At 42.5% G+C, this 16445-nt stretch overlaps 1 protein-coding gene across 1 annotated transcript in view; it reads left to right on the forward strand.

The window, feature by feature from the left end:
- The first annotated feature begins 2477 nt into the window (after positions 1-2477).
- The window catches only part of rcan3 (regulator of calcineurin 3), a 50323-nt gene continuing 36355 nt past the window's right edge, over positions 2478-16445 (forward strand). The window contains exon 1 of the mRNA XM_029714049.1: positions 2478-2766. Within this exon, the coding sequence (XP_029569909.1) occupies positions 2680-2766 (87 nt within the window). The 5' untranslated portion in view covers positions 2478-2679. The remainder of the gene's footprint in view (positions 2767-16445) is intronic.

Here is a 16445-nt window from a genome sequence, read left to right on the forward strand (position 1 = left end):
AAATAATCAATATTTCAATATTTTATTTGGACGGGCAGGGCCACCTAAGGCCCGCCCATAACGCCGACCCTGGTACAGTCAACTTTAGGAACAGTTCTTTGTGTACTTCTGTGGTCTGAAGTAACCTTTTATGAGTAGATCATCTATTAGTGTGACAATTTTAGGTCCCCTATTAATCAAGGATCTGGTGAGGGGAATGACGGTTGAATATCCAGGACACTCTCAAAATATATTTAATTGCAATTCATAGAGTAAAAATATTCATTTCACAGATATATTTGCAAGGAGGATAAACCCCTCTGAGAACACTGGATTAATGAGGGTAGATGATGGTTTTATTCCAAATAGATTTTAAGATGAGTTTAGAAAATGCTGACTGAGATCATTTGAAATTAGTCAGAAAACTGTAAAGGGGAGCACATCCTCAATCACGTCACCCCGCTCCTCCGCTCTCTCCACTGGCTTCCAGTTGAAGCTCGCATCCGCTACAAGTCCATGCTGCTTGCCTACGGAGCTGTGAGGGGAACGGCACCTCCATACCTTCAGGCTCTGATCAGGCCCTACACCCAAACAAGGGCACTGCGTTCATCCACCTCTGGCCTGCTCGCCTCCCTACCTCTGAAGAAGCACAGCTCCCGCTCAGCCCAGTCAAAACTGTTTGCTGCTCTGGCACCCCAATGGTGGAACAAGCTCCCTCACGATGCCAGGACAGCGGAGTCAATCACCACCTTCCGGAGACACCTGAAACACCACCTCTTTAAGGAATACCTGGGATAGGATAAAGTAATCCTTCTACCCCCCCCCCCCGAAAGATTTAGATGCACTATTGTAAAGTGGTTGTTCCACTGGATATCTTAAGGTGAATGCACCAATTTGTAAGTCGCTCTGGATAAGAGCGTCTGCTAAATGACTTAAATGTAAAATGTAAATGTAATCTACTCATATTTTTGTAAGGATCTATGTGTAGCTGGTGCAGAGGAGTCAGGCGCAGGACAGCAGAGATGAGTAAATAAAAGTAACTTTACTCAAAGTCATCAAAATACAAGAGATTTTCCAAGCCCACAAATACGGACCACAATACAACAAACAATCACTCACAACCAAACATGGGGAACAGAGGGTTAAATAATAAACAGGTAATTGGGTGAGTGAAACCAGGTGTGTAAGACATAGACAAAACAAATGTAAAATGAAAAGTGGATCAATGTACAGCATCAATGTAACAGTGTAGGTTCCGTCCCTCTCTTCGCCCCAACCCGGGCTCGAACCAGGGACCCACACATCAACAACTGACACCCCACGAAGCATCGTTACCCATCGCGCCACAAAAGCCACGGCCCTTGCAACGCAAGGGGAAACCCTACTTCAAGTCTCAAAGCGAGTGACGTCACTGATTGAAACGCTATTAGCGCGCACCACCGCTAACTAACTAGCCATTTCACATCGGTTACACTAGCAACATAGTGCTTCTTAGTCAATTCACACTCTAACACTGGGGTCACAGCCTCAGGCCGGTCAGAACCAGATTGAGCCACTCCAGTTAACAGTGCATAATATCTGGCTCGCATGGACAATGTGCCCTGTGGTAAATTACATGACACACAGACAGACAGCCCACTCCCTCCAGCCTATTGCCTACTCATCATGGCTTATGACAACTTTTATTGTCTTAGCTAGTGAATGATGAAACGGAGAGCTTGTGCTGGAGTTGAGGAGTGTGAGGTAATGCAATACTGAAGTCTGTCGGAAGTTTGGGCCAATCAGATGAAGTTGAGAGAGAGAATGCACATGTCACATGATATCATCATAATGAGTAAGGGAGATATGACAATTGTGGTAAGTTATTGTACTACAGGCTGCTTCTGCAAGGTCCACAACATATTAGCAGGCTATACTGGATTTGTCTGGATTGTTCTGTATTTGCACCAGGCACTTTACGATCAAATGCATTGGGAACATTATAATGACAAAAGACTACTGTCGCATATAGACAGCCAACCCCATAAACAGATATTCAATAGGGTCACTACACATGTTGTGGGAAAGGATGGGTATATAACATGAGCATGCATATCACTTTGAATTTGAGTAAACACAAACTGACTTATTTCATTTGATTGAGCATGGTGCGTTCCATGTCAGAGAGAAAGTAGCCTAGGCCTATTCTATGGAACCAAGACATTATCAAATTCAATTCCAGGCTATTTTTGTGGACTGTGCTATAGGCAGTCCTGATTATTATTGTTGGGAGAAGTAGGCCTAGGATACATAATTTCAGAGTTCTTTTCGCAGTTATGTTCATGGGCTAAACGAGAAGGAGAAAGAAATAAAAGGGAGGCCGTTAGAAAAGCACCGTTGGCTACAAGCTGCAGTGCCTCCTCCCTACAGCGTCGCTAAACGAACAAATGAGGCATGACGTCAGTGCTGTGCCTGAGCGCGTGCTGGTTGGTGCGCTCGCGAGCGTTTCTGACGGTCGTTCTGTATTGGAGCGGTGTAGGAGTGTGAGAGTTTACAGCTGCAGCATCACTTCCTATAGCGCACCCAAACTGCGAGGACACCGCATCATCCAAAGCAAACCCATTGGAGTGTACAATCACCTGCGAGGCTGTGACTGCACTTTCTCTGAAGCAGACAAGAACCCAACGAAATATTTTATTTATTTATTAGCTACGAAAGGGAATGCCATCGATAAATATGAAACTGGAGATGGTGACCATCATCGCCTGCGAGGTAGATACCGACGTGTTTACGTCCGACAAAATGCAGGTAGGCCAACAGTTTCATAAAACCGCACGTTCAATATTTTGATTATATTTTTAGTTTTGTGCTCCGAATTACGCACGACCGGATTTTCTGCATGGCCCAAAGTGCCTGTCTTGATGACGTTTTATGGAGTCACCCGTTCACCATGGATATTTATCAATGAAACCGCAGTTCGTCAAGATGCACGTCCTGAATGCGCATGGATGTCCTCGATTTCATAATTGATTGACGTTTGTGGGGTTGCTGAAGTGGGGACGGGAGGGCGGACAAAAAAGCCTCATGCAGTAGCCTATACTTTTTTTTTACTGTATGCGCTTCAGACTACATCTCACCACAGGTCAGTTTTGGTACGCAAGTTACATGATTAAATGCAAAGCGTGGGAAGGGGGGGGGGGGGGTTATCGAATTGAACTTGAGGAGGAGCGCTGAACGAAATTCAGATTTCTTTTAGACGCAGTGTCGGAGTCGGACCCCCCTCAACCCTCCCCTTTTCAGCATTGCAGGGGCGCCAGATAGCTAGAGTGCTACTTTAGGGGGCGCATCCATCGAATCCAACGGTCACAGGGCAGACGATGTCGGTACTTATATGCCCAAACGTTGTAGCCTTGGAATAAGAAAGTGCTAATAATTCATTGAAATGCCGCACATATGTTCTTCAAATGGTTCATTGTGGATCAAGGCTGGCAATTGTATTGTCCATTGCAGAGAACAGCGCGTGCCGTGCAAGAACAACAAGGTATTAGGAGACTAAGTCTTTCCTAAATACAGTTATGCAGTCTGAACAGAGGTCTTATGCTATGGAAAAGTAAACAGTAGCTCTGCCATGGCCTCAATAAACACAAACATTATGCATGTGTGCTCGTGCACACACGCACATCTCCGACTCCAAAAACAAAGCACCTTTATTTTTTTGACATTCAAACCTGAGCTCTACACATCCTAACTCTTCACCTCACTGACTCCCAAAACCCTACTACCACCTTTTGCCTGCGGATGCTCGTGAAATCATGCAATGCAAGGGAGCGCGCAGGCTCATGTTGGAATAGGATGGCACAAAGAACAGGACTAATCCGTGTTTCTGGCAGTCTGGGCACGAGAGGACAGGGGTTTGGGGGAAAGATTAGCGGGGCATGCACGTGGTTGGGGAACACTGATTGAGATCATCTCTCCCTGGCAGCTTGCGGTTTGGTTCGTTGTTTTCAAATATCATTCAAGGAGACCTCATCTGTTGTCTGTGTGTTCTTTCTCTCTCCCTTTATTCATCCAAAGCAGTGGTCACCAACCTTTTCTGAGTCAAGATCATTATCATTTCCGCAGTCAAAAAGCAAGCTGAGATCTACTGCTCAGATTTTTACTTTTTACATTAACCTCACACAAAGAGTTTTGTAGGAATGAGGAATGGGCAGTAGGCCTAATACATTGTCACAGCATATTGGCTATATGATTGGCCTGCCAATATTGTTAATCAGACCATATTATTTTTCAAAACTCGAGCTTTGATAACAAAATTGATCAATTGGTTTAGCACTTGTGAGGCACTGTGGAGCATGAATTGAAATGGCTTGCGAAAGTTTTCACCCCCTTTGGCATTTTTCCTATTGTGTTGCCTTACAACCTGGAATTAAAATGGATTTTTGGGGGGTTTGTATCATTTGATTTACACAACATGCCTACCACTTTGAAGACGCAAAATATTTTTTACTGTGAAACAAACAAGAAATAAGACAAAAAAACAGAAAACTTGAGCGTGCATAACTATTCACCCCCCCCCCCCCCCCCCCCCCCCCCCCCCAAAAGTCAATACTTTGTAGAGCCACCTTTTGCAGCAATTACAGCTGCAAGTCTCTTGGGGTATGTCTATAAGCTTGGCACAACTAGCCACTGGGATATTTGCCCATTCTTCAAGGCAAACTGCTCCAGCTCCTTCAAGTTGGATGGGTTCCGCTGGTGTACAGCAATCTTTAAGTCATACCACAGATTCTCAATTGGATTGAGGTCTGGGCTTTGACTAGGCCATTCCAAGATATTTAAATGTTTCCCCTTAAACCACTCGAGTGTTGCTTTAGCAGTATGCTTAGAGTCATTGTCCTGCTGGAAGGTGAACCTCCGTCCCAGTGTCAAATCTCTGGAAGACCAAATACAGGTTTCCCTCAATAATTAATATTTGCTGGTCTGTGGTGTATAATGAGGAGCAACCAGATGCTGCACTTGACACATTTATGAAATTGCTTATTCCAGTTACTAATAAGCATGCCCCCATTAAAAATGACTGTAAAAGCTGTTAAATCCCTTTGGATTGATGAGGAATTGAAAAATTGTATGTTTGATAGGGACGAGGCAAAATGTATGACATAACTCTGGCAGCCCAACCGATTGACAAACGTACTGCAAATTAAGATATCATGTGACTAAACTAAATAAAAATTAACTATACTATGAAACAAAAATAAATTATATAAAGAATGATAGTAGAAAGCTTTGGAGCACCTTAAATGACATTTGGGGAAAAAAGGCAAACTCGGCTCCATCATTCATTGGCTCATTCATCACAAATCAATTGCTAAACCCACTGATATTGCCAACTACTTTAATGACTTTTTCATTGGCAAGATAACTTAGGCATGACATGCGAGCAACAAATGCTGACACTTCAGTTGTGGCCAAAAGTTTTGAAAATTACACAAATATTAATTTTCACAAAGTCTGCTGCCTCAGTTTGTATGATGGCAATTTGCGTATACTCTAGAATGTTATGAAGAGTGATCAGATGAATTGCAATTAATTGCAAAGTCCCTCTTTGCCATGCAAATGAACTGAATCCCCCAAAAACATTTCCACTGCATTTCAGCCCTGCCACAAAAGGACCAGCTGACATCATGTCAGTGATTCTCTCGTTAACACAGGTGTGAGTGTTGACGAGGACAAGGCTGGAGATCACTCTGTCATGCTGATTGAGTTCGAATAACAGACTGGAAGCTTCAAAAGGAGGGTGGTGCTTGGAATCATTGTTCTTCCTCTGTCAGCTGTGGTTACCTGCAAGGAAACAAGTGCCATCATCATTGCTTTGCACAAAAAGGGCTTCACAGGCAAGGATATTGCTGCCAGTAAGATTTCACCTAAATCAACCATTTATCGGATCATCAAGAACTTCAAGGAGAGCGGTTCAATTGTTGTGAAGAAGGCTTCAGGGCGCCCAAGAAAGTCCAGCAAGCGCCAGGACCGTCTCCTAAAGTTGATTCAGCTGCGGGATCGGGGCACCACCAGTACAGAGCTTGCTCAGAAATGGCAGCAGGCAGGTGTGAGTGCATCTGCACGCACAGTGAGGTGAAGACCTTTGGAGGATGGCCTGGTGTCAAGAAGGGCAGCAAAGAAGCCACTTCTATCCAGGAGAAACATCAGGGACAGACTGATATTCTGCAAAAGGTACAGGGATTGGACTGCTGAGGACTGGGGTAAAGTCATTTTCTCTGATGAATATCCTTTCCAATTGTTTGGGGCATCCGGAAAAAAGCTTGTCCGGAGAAGACAAGGTGAGCGCTACCATCAGTCCTGTGTCATGCTAACAGTAAAGCATCCTGAGACCATTCATGTGTGGGGTTGCTTCTCAGCCAAGGGGGCTCACTCACAATTTTGCCTAAGAACACAGCCATGAATAAAGAATGCTACCAACACATCCTCCGAGAGCAACTTCTCCCAACCATCCAGGAACAGTTTGGTGATGAACAATGCCTTTTCCAGCATGATAGAGCACCTTGCCATAAGGCAAAAGTGATAACTAAGTGGCTCGGGGAACAAAACATTGATATTTTGGGTCCATGGCTAGGAAACTCCCCAGACCTTAATCACATTGAGAACTTGTGGTCAATCCTCAAGATGCGGGTGGACAAACCAACAACCCACAAATTCTGACAAACTCCAAGCATTGATTATGCAAGAATTGGCTGCCATCAGTCAGGATGTGGCCCAGAAGTTAATTGACAGCATGCCAGGGCGGCTTGCAGAGGTCTTGAAAAAGAAGGGTCAACACTGCAACTATTGACTCTTTGCATCAACTTCATGTAATTGTCAATAAAAGCCTTTGACACTTATGAAAAGCTTGTAATTATACTTCAGTATTCCATAGTAACATATGTCAAAAATATCTAAAGACACTGAAGCAGCAAACTTTGGAAATTAATATTTGTGTCATTCTCAAAACTTTTGGCCACGACTGTACATAGTCTTTCTGACCAAATTCTGAAAGACAAGCATTGTACTTTTGAATTCCGTAAAATGAGTGTGGAAGAGGTGAAAAAATTATTATTGTCTATGACAATATGGGTGGAAAATTACTGAGGATAATAGTGGACGATATTGCCACTCCTATTTGCCATTTTTTCAATTTAAGTCTATTAGAAAGTGTGTGCCCTCAGGCCTGGAGGGAAGCAAAAGTCATTCCGCTACCCAAGAATGTTAAAGCCTCCTTTACTGGTTCAAATAGCTGACCAATCAGCCTGTTACCAACTCTTAGTAAACTTCTGGAAGAAATTGTGTTTGACCAGATACAATGTTATTTTATAGTAAACAAAATTACAACAGACTTTCAGCACTCTCATTGAGAAGGACAGTCAACAAGCACAGCACTTAAACAAATGCTTTGTTAGACTTCAGTGCAGCTTTTGACATTATCAGTCATAGTCTGCTGCTGGAAAAACTTGTGTTATGGCTTTACACCCCCAGCTATATTGTGGATAAAGATTTACTTGTCTAACAGAACACAGAGGGTGTTCTTTAATGGAAGCCTCTCCAACATAATCCAGGTAGAATCAGGTATTCCCCAGGGTAGCTGTTTAGGCCCCTTACTAACGACTTTGAGTAAAGCCAGTGTGTATGCGGATGACTCAACACTATACACGTCAGTTACTACAGCAACTGAAATGACTGCAACACTTAACAAAGAGCTGCAGTTAGTTTCAGAATGGGTGGCAAGGTGTAAGTTAGTCCTAAATATTTCCAAAACTAAAAGCATTGTATTTGGGACAAATCATTCACTAAACCCTAAACTTCAACTACATCTCGTAATGAATAATGTGAAAATTTTGCAAGTTGAGGTGACTTAACTGCTTGGAGTAATCCTGTTTTGTAAACTGTCATGGTCAAAACATATTGATACAACAGTAGCTAAGATGGGAGAAGTATGTCCATAATAAAGCTCTGCTCTGCCTCCTTAACAACACTATCAACAAGGCCCTAGTTTTGTCGCACCTAGACTACAGTTCAGTAGTGTGGTCAGGTACCACAAAGAGGGACTTAGGAAAATTGCAGTTGGCTCAGAACAGGGCAGCACGGCTGGCCCTTAAAAGTACACGGAGATCTAACACTAATGATATGCTTGTCAATCTCTCATGGCTAAACGTGGAAGAGAGATTGACGTCATCACTACATGTTTTTGTAAGAAGTGTTGACAAGCTGAATGTACCAAGCTGTCTGTTTAAACTACTAGCACACAGCTCGGACACCCATGCATACCCCACAAGACATGCCACTAGAGGTCTCTTCACAATCCCCAAGTCCAGAACAGACTATGGGAGGCGCACAGTACTACATAGAGCCATGACTACATGGAACTCCATATGGAACTCTTTTCCACATCAGGTAACTGATGCGAGCAGTAGAATCAGATTTAAAAAAACAGGTAAAAATATACCTTATGGAACAGCGGGGACTGTGAAGAGACACACACAAATGTACAGACACACGCATACATTGTAATATTGTTGTATGGTGGTATAATACATGTTGTATATGGCAGCAGCTAATGGGGATCCCTAATAAATACAAATACAGTAGAAGCATTTGAACATCTTTTTTTTAATCAAAATGCTTTTTTTGTCAGTAATGCATTCTGGAACATGTGCACTTTCATGTGCCTTAATAACTAACTTGTATTCCATCTGTAAATACAAATAAAAGTGTTACATTACGAGCCTAGTTGGTTTAGCCACGGAAAAAGACAGGAACCTTTCCGCTAGCCATGATTTACTGACATAATGGATGGGCTGGACATGCCAGGAGATGAGTGTGGATTGGTCTGCTATGTAGCATGCTTCTGTCTATAACCTGAGCTGCTCAGTATGTGTTGATAGTCCTTTCTAACGCAGCTTTTTTGAGAGATATAACGTTAGCCATCGAGAACTTACACGGGTAAGAGTCTAGCTACATTTTCCGATATTATACGTTTCAAATTTTGTCAGGAAGTCGTTTTCATTTCAAGTTAAAGCGTACTGTTAGCTATCAAACGTTAGCTTGCTGGCTCGCTAGCTAACATTACATGTATGATCTGTGTAGTAATATTATTCGAATCAGAAACAGTTTGCATTGCTAGTTATAGCCTAAAGTTAGTTAGCTAACATTGAACCTAGTTGGTTAGCTTTATCTACCTGCCGATTCATACTACAGCTATGACAATGTTTGTATCGGTAGTAGTATGAGTTGAGATTATTCCGGTTCATTGTTTAGCTAGCTAGCTACATGTCTAAACAAAAGACTCCACTTTACCAGATTATTACATGACCATCAAGTTAGCCAGGTGTGTCTGGGAGTGATTAAGGCCATCTATTGTATTTCATGAACATGTGTACATGTCTAAACAATAGTGACCCATCCACTTAGCTAGATGTGGCTGGGTGGTGGTTATAGCATTTCCTTCACATGACCCATCAATTTAAATAAGTATGTCTGGGTAAGCATCATCTAATAATGATAAAATGTTTATCAAATATTTTTATCTGGACATTTTCTGTTTTTGATATTGATACTTTAAAAGTAACCATTTCAATGTACTGTTTACACCTTCTGTATCCTGTGAATGTGAATTTGATAATGTGTGTGTTTACCAGAAATGGTAATGTGAAGAACATGGCCTGCACCAAAGGCAGATTAGGATATAGGCTAAGGACTAGATAAAGTGTATTTTTACCTGGAGTTTTACCTTATTTGTAGGCTACTACTTTTACCACTTTTAGTCTTGTTAACTACACTACTTACTCTGTTTAGCATATGGCCTCACATGTGAATCCTTAAAGAGATGGGGGGGATAAGGTTTAAGAGGGTGTGAACGATGCTGAATGGGTGGAGACAATGAAGAGCTCTGCAGTAGGTGTACCGGTCCATTCAAGGGCCATTTTCTCAAAAGTGGGGTTACAAGTTTATCAACTTTCAAAGCAGAATTATTTTCCCATTGTTCCTCAACTGCAGTGCATGATATACTATTTTATAGTCTTTACTTTTATCCAATGTAAAAAAAACACCATTAAAAATGTTGCTACATAGGACTGAATCCAGGTGGAGGGTCACAAATAACTTCCCCTTATAGTGTGGCTCAGGTGGTAGAGCATGGCACTTGCAACGCCAGGGATGTGGGTTTGATTCCCATGAGGGACTACTATAAAAATGTATGAACTCGCTACTGTAAGTTGCTCTGGATAAGAGTGTCTGCTAAATGACTAAAATGTAAAAACAAATGAAAAAAGAAACAACACATTGTGACCTTCACCTTCACACACATGCACAAACACACTCCACATACATTATATAGGATCACGTGCACATGCTCTCTCTCTTTCACAGTAGTGACAGGATGGAAAAAGGTAATTGTTGTGTATTCCCTCTGTCAGCAAACCTCCATCCATCCAGACTAAATCCCAGGCCTGTACAACCCTACTTTCTTTCCATCAGCATTTGTGGTTTGCCTGTCTGTTCCCAAGCCTATCATCATAACAATGGCAGCTGTCTGTGTCACTTGTATCTCTGACTATCGCCCTAGAAACTCAGGGGAGAGCTTTGGGGAGCCACATCTTTTTTTGATGCCTAGCCAGCTCACTTGAACTCCTGTATGGTCTATGTTTTTGCTGAGGTCTGTGTTTTGGTCTCTTGCCTATTTATCAAGCACGTACCAATGGCATATTCAATGTGGATGTGCCAAAACGTCATGTATGAAATTATATTTGATTGAAAACACGGAACATTTGGATTGCTGTTTGGCTTGCTTTAGTAAGGTCATCGTATCATCTTCAAAAACCTGCATTGATAAAATTCTATCCATATTTCAAACAATCAGCAACCTATTAGCAAGGTTGCACTCAGCGAGCCCTCACAGAGTGCAAGCATTTGCTCGATGATATAACTATTCTGAAACAGCTCTGTAGAGGTTTGTATGGCTATAGTAGAGATATAACAAACCGCGTGTGTCAGTCAAACAGGTATAGGAGAGGGGGAAGAGTGGCGGATGAAGCGGGTGGCCATATTATGTTCTGTCCAGGTGGGAAACCAGATCTGGCCCTGGCAGGTGGACAAGGCCTAGGCCCCTGGTGCACCTGTGTATAACTCTGATAGCCTAGTCCAGAGTAGGGGGCTCAGGTGTTCACCGCTCTCAGTCTGTGGATATGTCGATCTGGGCCACGGTCGTCTCATATTCCCCCGAAACCTTAGAGAGACTCTGGGTCTCAGGTGTCACGTAAAAGGTTAGGACAATGTCCGCTGCAGTGACGTAGAAGAAAAAAACACAAAGAATAAAAGTCTGTCTCCAACTCCGACTTCTATCATTGGCGTTGTGTCGGGATACAAGAGCCAAGACAACAGGGTTGTGAGATAATAAGGTGAAGGCTAAAGAAAAAGCTTTTTATCCACTGAAGTGGAGATTATTTGGGATCAATGGCAGGATGACATGAAGTCTAGTAACTTGATGTTTTAGGTCTGTTTTAGCTACCACTTTGTTGCCATGTAAAAGCATAAACTGAAATGAACGTTTCAGAGCTTTCATTTGGATAAGGCATCAGTGCCTTTACATCACACAGTATGCCAATAGAACCAGCCCCATTTAAAAAAAAAAAAAAAAAATTCAAGGAGCAAATTCTATTCATATTTATGAAAATGTTCATATTTTGAGTCTCTCCGCTAGTGTAACCGATGTGAAATGGTTAGTTGGTTAGCGGGGTGCGCACTAATAGCGTTTCAATCGGTGACATCACTCGCTCTGAGACTTTGAAGTAGTTGTTCCCCTTGCTCTGCAAGGGCTGCGGCTTTTGTGGCGCGATGGGTAACGATGCTTTGAGGGTGGCTGTTGTCGATGTGTGCAGAGGGTCCCTGGTTCGAGCCCAGGTAGGGGCGAGGAGAGGGACGGAAGCACTAGCAAGGGCCATTGTAAACTCACCGGAGTCATTCAATTTGTATAGTTGGAGTCCTACCATCATGATTGGTGCAATACTTAAAATAATATCACGTGAACGATGGCTTACAGTAGGTGTTAATGTTGTAGCCGAGGATATGGATACTGGATATAGTCGTCTGTCAGTCAAATAACCTCTACAGCACTCCATAGTCCTGAATTACAGCATTAAAAAGAGACAGCACAAATCTTCAGACCAGGCCATTACTAGGCCTAGCTCACAACCAAGGTGACACACAAAGCGACACGCTTTGCTGCTGAGGCATAAGGTGAGAGTAACCCACCATCACAGCATCTTCTGGAGAATGTTGTCAGGGTTACCATTGGAAGTTTGGGTTGGATATTGATGATTATGAAAGAAATTGTCTTCCACAGTGAAATACCTAAATGACAGATTGGTAATAGGATTCATTTCTCCCCACAGCTATAAACTGATTTCAATCTATGAAGTACGGAGCGAGTCCTCAGAGGCCGTTACGTCTCGCCCATCAATATCATCAGTGTTTCCAATTTAACAATTTTGTTGCTATATTTAGGGAGTTTTCATACCCCTCCAATGACTTTTATTGGTAAAAGATTCTAGTGACAAATGTAGCTACTTTTCAGGCTGCCTTTGGGGAGTTTTGACACAGAGGGTTTCTATGGTTTTGATAGCATTTAGTGAATTTTCCCACTAAATTCTGCCTCAAACTAGAGTGGGAGAAGCTGATTGTGCAACAGAAGTCACAGCAACGGCACACACAGGCAGAGAAGCACAAGGGGAGGGGGTGTGCGGCGGGCGAGGGGGTCGAAAACGCTATTCGGGGACTGCAGTAGCAAGGCAAATTGGTGCAGTGACGTTGTCGCGGCAACAGCAAAGCGTAATCTAGCGATTTCTAGCGACAAATCAAGTGGCCAATAGCGGATCTCACTGAAAAATGGTTGGCAACACTGGATACTGTTCCCACTCCCGTATTGATGCCACAGAAATTACACGACCGTTTTGGCTGCTTTTTAGTTGCCCGCTTTGCAGCGCTGAAGGCTAGGCTAAGAGCATAGGGCAGCTAGGTCTGAAGCATTAGCATATGAGGCTCTAGGTAACCTTACTGTCATTTGTCATTTGTTGTTTTGCTGCATTGTTGTTTTGTAGCGCTGAAGGCTAGACTAACATGCTGACTACACTAGCCACACGCACCAGACGCGATCATGACACTCAGGTCAAAATACAAAAAACAACTGAACCAACTATATTAATTTGGGAGCAGGTCGAAACACACATGAAACATTCATGGACATTTAAGTAGCTAGCTATCTGTTGCTAGCTAGTTTGGCCTGGGAGATGAACATTGGTTTGTTATTTTACCTGACATGCATATGGTCCTCTTTTTAGCTGGTTCTTTGTAGAATTTTGACTTGGAGTCATACAAAATCGTGGGTTTCTCTATGCCGACGATTAATCCACAGATAAAAAGGAAAATCTAGTTTGTTTTTAGTTATTAATTAATCTTTCAAGCATCCACGTGGGTTTGTATCTTCCTGATCCATGTTCTATTTTAGCGCTTAGCTACACAGATGCTCTTTCACGTGGGTGAAATTATGGAATGACATGTATGTGACCATTTATTTTGCAACAGTCCAGACCAAATCTGAGCCAATCATAGATGTCTATGTATTACAGGTTTGGACAGCACATTAGAGCACTGCAGAGTACAGTACAGTTCAATACATTATAGTCACGTATAATACTGTGCGTTGCAGAGTACAGTAATGTATAGTTCAGTACATTAGAGTAAAGTACAGCATATATTGTACTGTACTGTACCCTACTTTACTGTACTGTTCTCTAATGTACTCTACTGAACTAAACTCTACTGTGCTGTATTGTAATGTGTTGTCCAAACTTGTGAAACAAATACTTCCGGTCTGGACTGACCAAATTTTGTCTTGTTTGGGGGCGGAGCTCATTCAAATAATACCCAGCTTGCTTTGCAAGTGTTGTTTTTTTACATTTCATTTTACATTTTGTGCTTTTAGCAGATGTTATTTTTCAGAGTGACTTACAGTCAGTGGATAAACAATCACATATCACAGTCAGAGCAACAAAAGCCTTTCTGTAACTGTTACTGAGAATGTTATTGTAGTTGAAGAGTTCTTTTTATAAAACAATGTTGGTCTGAAAACTTTGAAAATGATCAATGCTAGTTTTAAAGCTTAAAAAAAAGTTACATAAGTGCATGTGACAGATGGGAGGCAACTTTTCCTCTAAACTGCGTGGGTGCGCCCACCTCCTGGACTGCCGCACAGAATAAATGCCATGTTGCGCAGAGACGCAAGAGTTCAATCTTTACTGAGTTCGCCTCATTAGTTTACACTACATAGATCAACGGTTTTTTCTGTGATCGAATCAACATGATATCAGCCCCTTTTCAATGCAACAAACCAAGACAAATCTAACTTTGCAATATTGAGGATGTGATTTTGCTGTAGACAGAGCCAGAGCAACGGAGTAGAATTCTTTTGGCAGGGGTGACCCATGAGCTGTCTTTCAGTCACCCACGATTGAATGCACTTTTCAGATCAGATCAAATTGTGCGTGTGCACATTTGTTGATATTATTTGCTCCTTAGTGAGTTATTAGCCCAGTTATAGATAAGTATTGGTCAGCAATGGGGAGTTACTGTTTCCTACAAGTGCAAGAGGTAAAAGGAGAAGTGTTGTATTTTGAGACAGAATATGCAAATAAGATAATAGGTAGAGGGGTAGCCTACATTGTCTAATTCTCTGTATGGTAATAATAATTAATTGTCTTTTGTAAAGTGGTTTCTTGCATCATGCAACACAATGCAATGTACAGTCACCTATTTGGCACATGGTGTTACAGACCAAGTAAAAAATCATGAATTAATGTCAAGCCCTACATAATAAATTCTATCCCCTTGGGTGCTGCCATAGAAGTGTCCATCCAAGAAGGCTCAAGGTCATTGGCCACAGATAAAATGATGTCAAATCTCGTTATATCTACAGTAGCTTTGATTGGACTGATCTTAGCTAGCAGTCATCATCATGAATCAAGTCAACAATCTACTGGCAAATCCTTTTTAATCTTTGTCATATGAGAAATAAATAAGAGTAATGACAGATAAAATGTAACGGTGCTCATCGGCCATAAACATTACACAACAAGTTGGAAATCGCAAATGTAACAATGAGTGGTTTGGAAGGAATCAGTGGCTAACTGATTTACATGCTAAAATTGCCACTGCATGCAATGTAGGCAGTGAACACCACATATAGGCTACATCATAGAAATCAAAGCTATTTCCATGTGAAAATGTTATGGGATTTGCTCCATTGGTTTTGTTGGTAGGCCTATTATGCTCAAATAGCCACAATAGCCTATTGGCTACTGTCTAAAACTGTAAGGGTAAAGCCTCAGTGTTAACTGTAAACACAAAATTCTCACAACGTTCAAGTTTCTGCTCCCAAGACCAAACATTTGCTCTGTGCCCCAAAACATTAGAGGGAACATTGATGGGAGGAATATAATGTTTTCTGCATTGACATTGTCATGGGCGTCGTAAGGATTGGACCAAGGCGCAGCGGGTAAAGTGCTCATCTTCTTAATTTATTAGAATTAACACTTAAACAAAAGAAACAAAACGATGAAACAGTCCCATAAGGTGCACAGACTATACAGGAAATAACCACCCACAAAACACAAGTGAAACAAACCTCAACTAAATATGGCCTCCAATTAGAGACAACGACAACCAGCTTCCTCTAATTGGAGGTCCTACCAAAAATCCAACATAGAAATAGAAAACCTAAACCAAAAACCCCAAAACAAACACCCCCTGCCACGCCCTGACCAAATTACAATGACAAATAACCCCTTTTACTGGTCAGGACGTGACAGTACCCCCCCCCCCCCCCCAAAGGTGCAGACCCCGAATGCACCTCAAAAACAAAAACCCCACAAAAACAACCCCAAACTTAAAGGGAGGGAAGGGAGGGTGGCCACTGTCAACGACGGTCCCTGTGCTACACCCCCCCCCCCCCCCTCCCCAATCCTCCCACTACAGAGGTGGCTCTGGCTCTGGGCGTAGCTCCCGTTCAGAAGACTCTGGGCTGCGCGGCGTCGCTGGAGGCCCCCGGCTGAGAGGCGTCGCTGGAGGCCCCCGGCTGAGGAGCGATGCTGGAGGCTCCGGGCTGAGGAGCGTCGCTGGAGGCCTCCTGCGTGGAGCTGGGACCGGTCTCCCCACCAAAACAAACACCCCCTGCCACGCCCTGACCAAACTACAATGACAAATAACCCCTTTTACTGTTCAGGACGTGACAGACATGTAGAAATAAATGATTGTATGTACGGTTGAAATATGGCCAATGAAACAATGACCCCAAAAATACGTACTGCATTTTCAACATCCATAAAATACGTTCTTTAAAAGTCAGGAAGAGATGTATTTTCAACTTTCAATCAGAACCAAAAAATAAATGT

This window comes from Salmo trutta, chromosome 25, assembly GCF_901001165.1.
Source record: "Salmo trutta chromosome 25, fSalTru1.1, whole genome shotgun sequence".
Lineage (NCBI taxonomy): Eukaryota > Metazoa > Chordata > Actinopteri > Salmoniformes > Salmonidae > Salmo > Salmo trutta.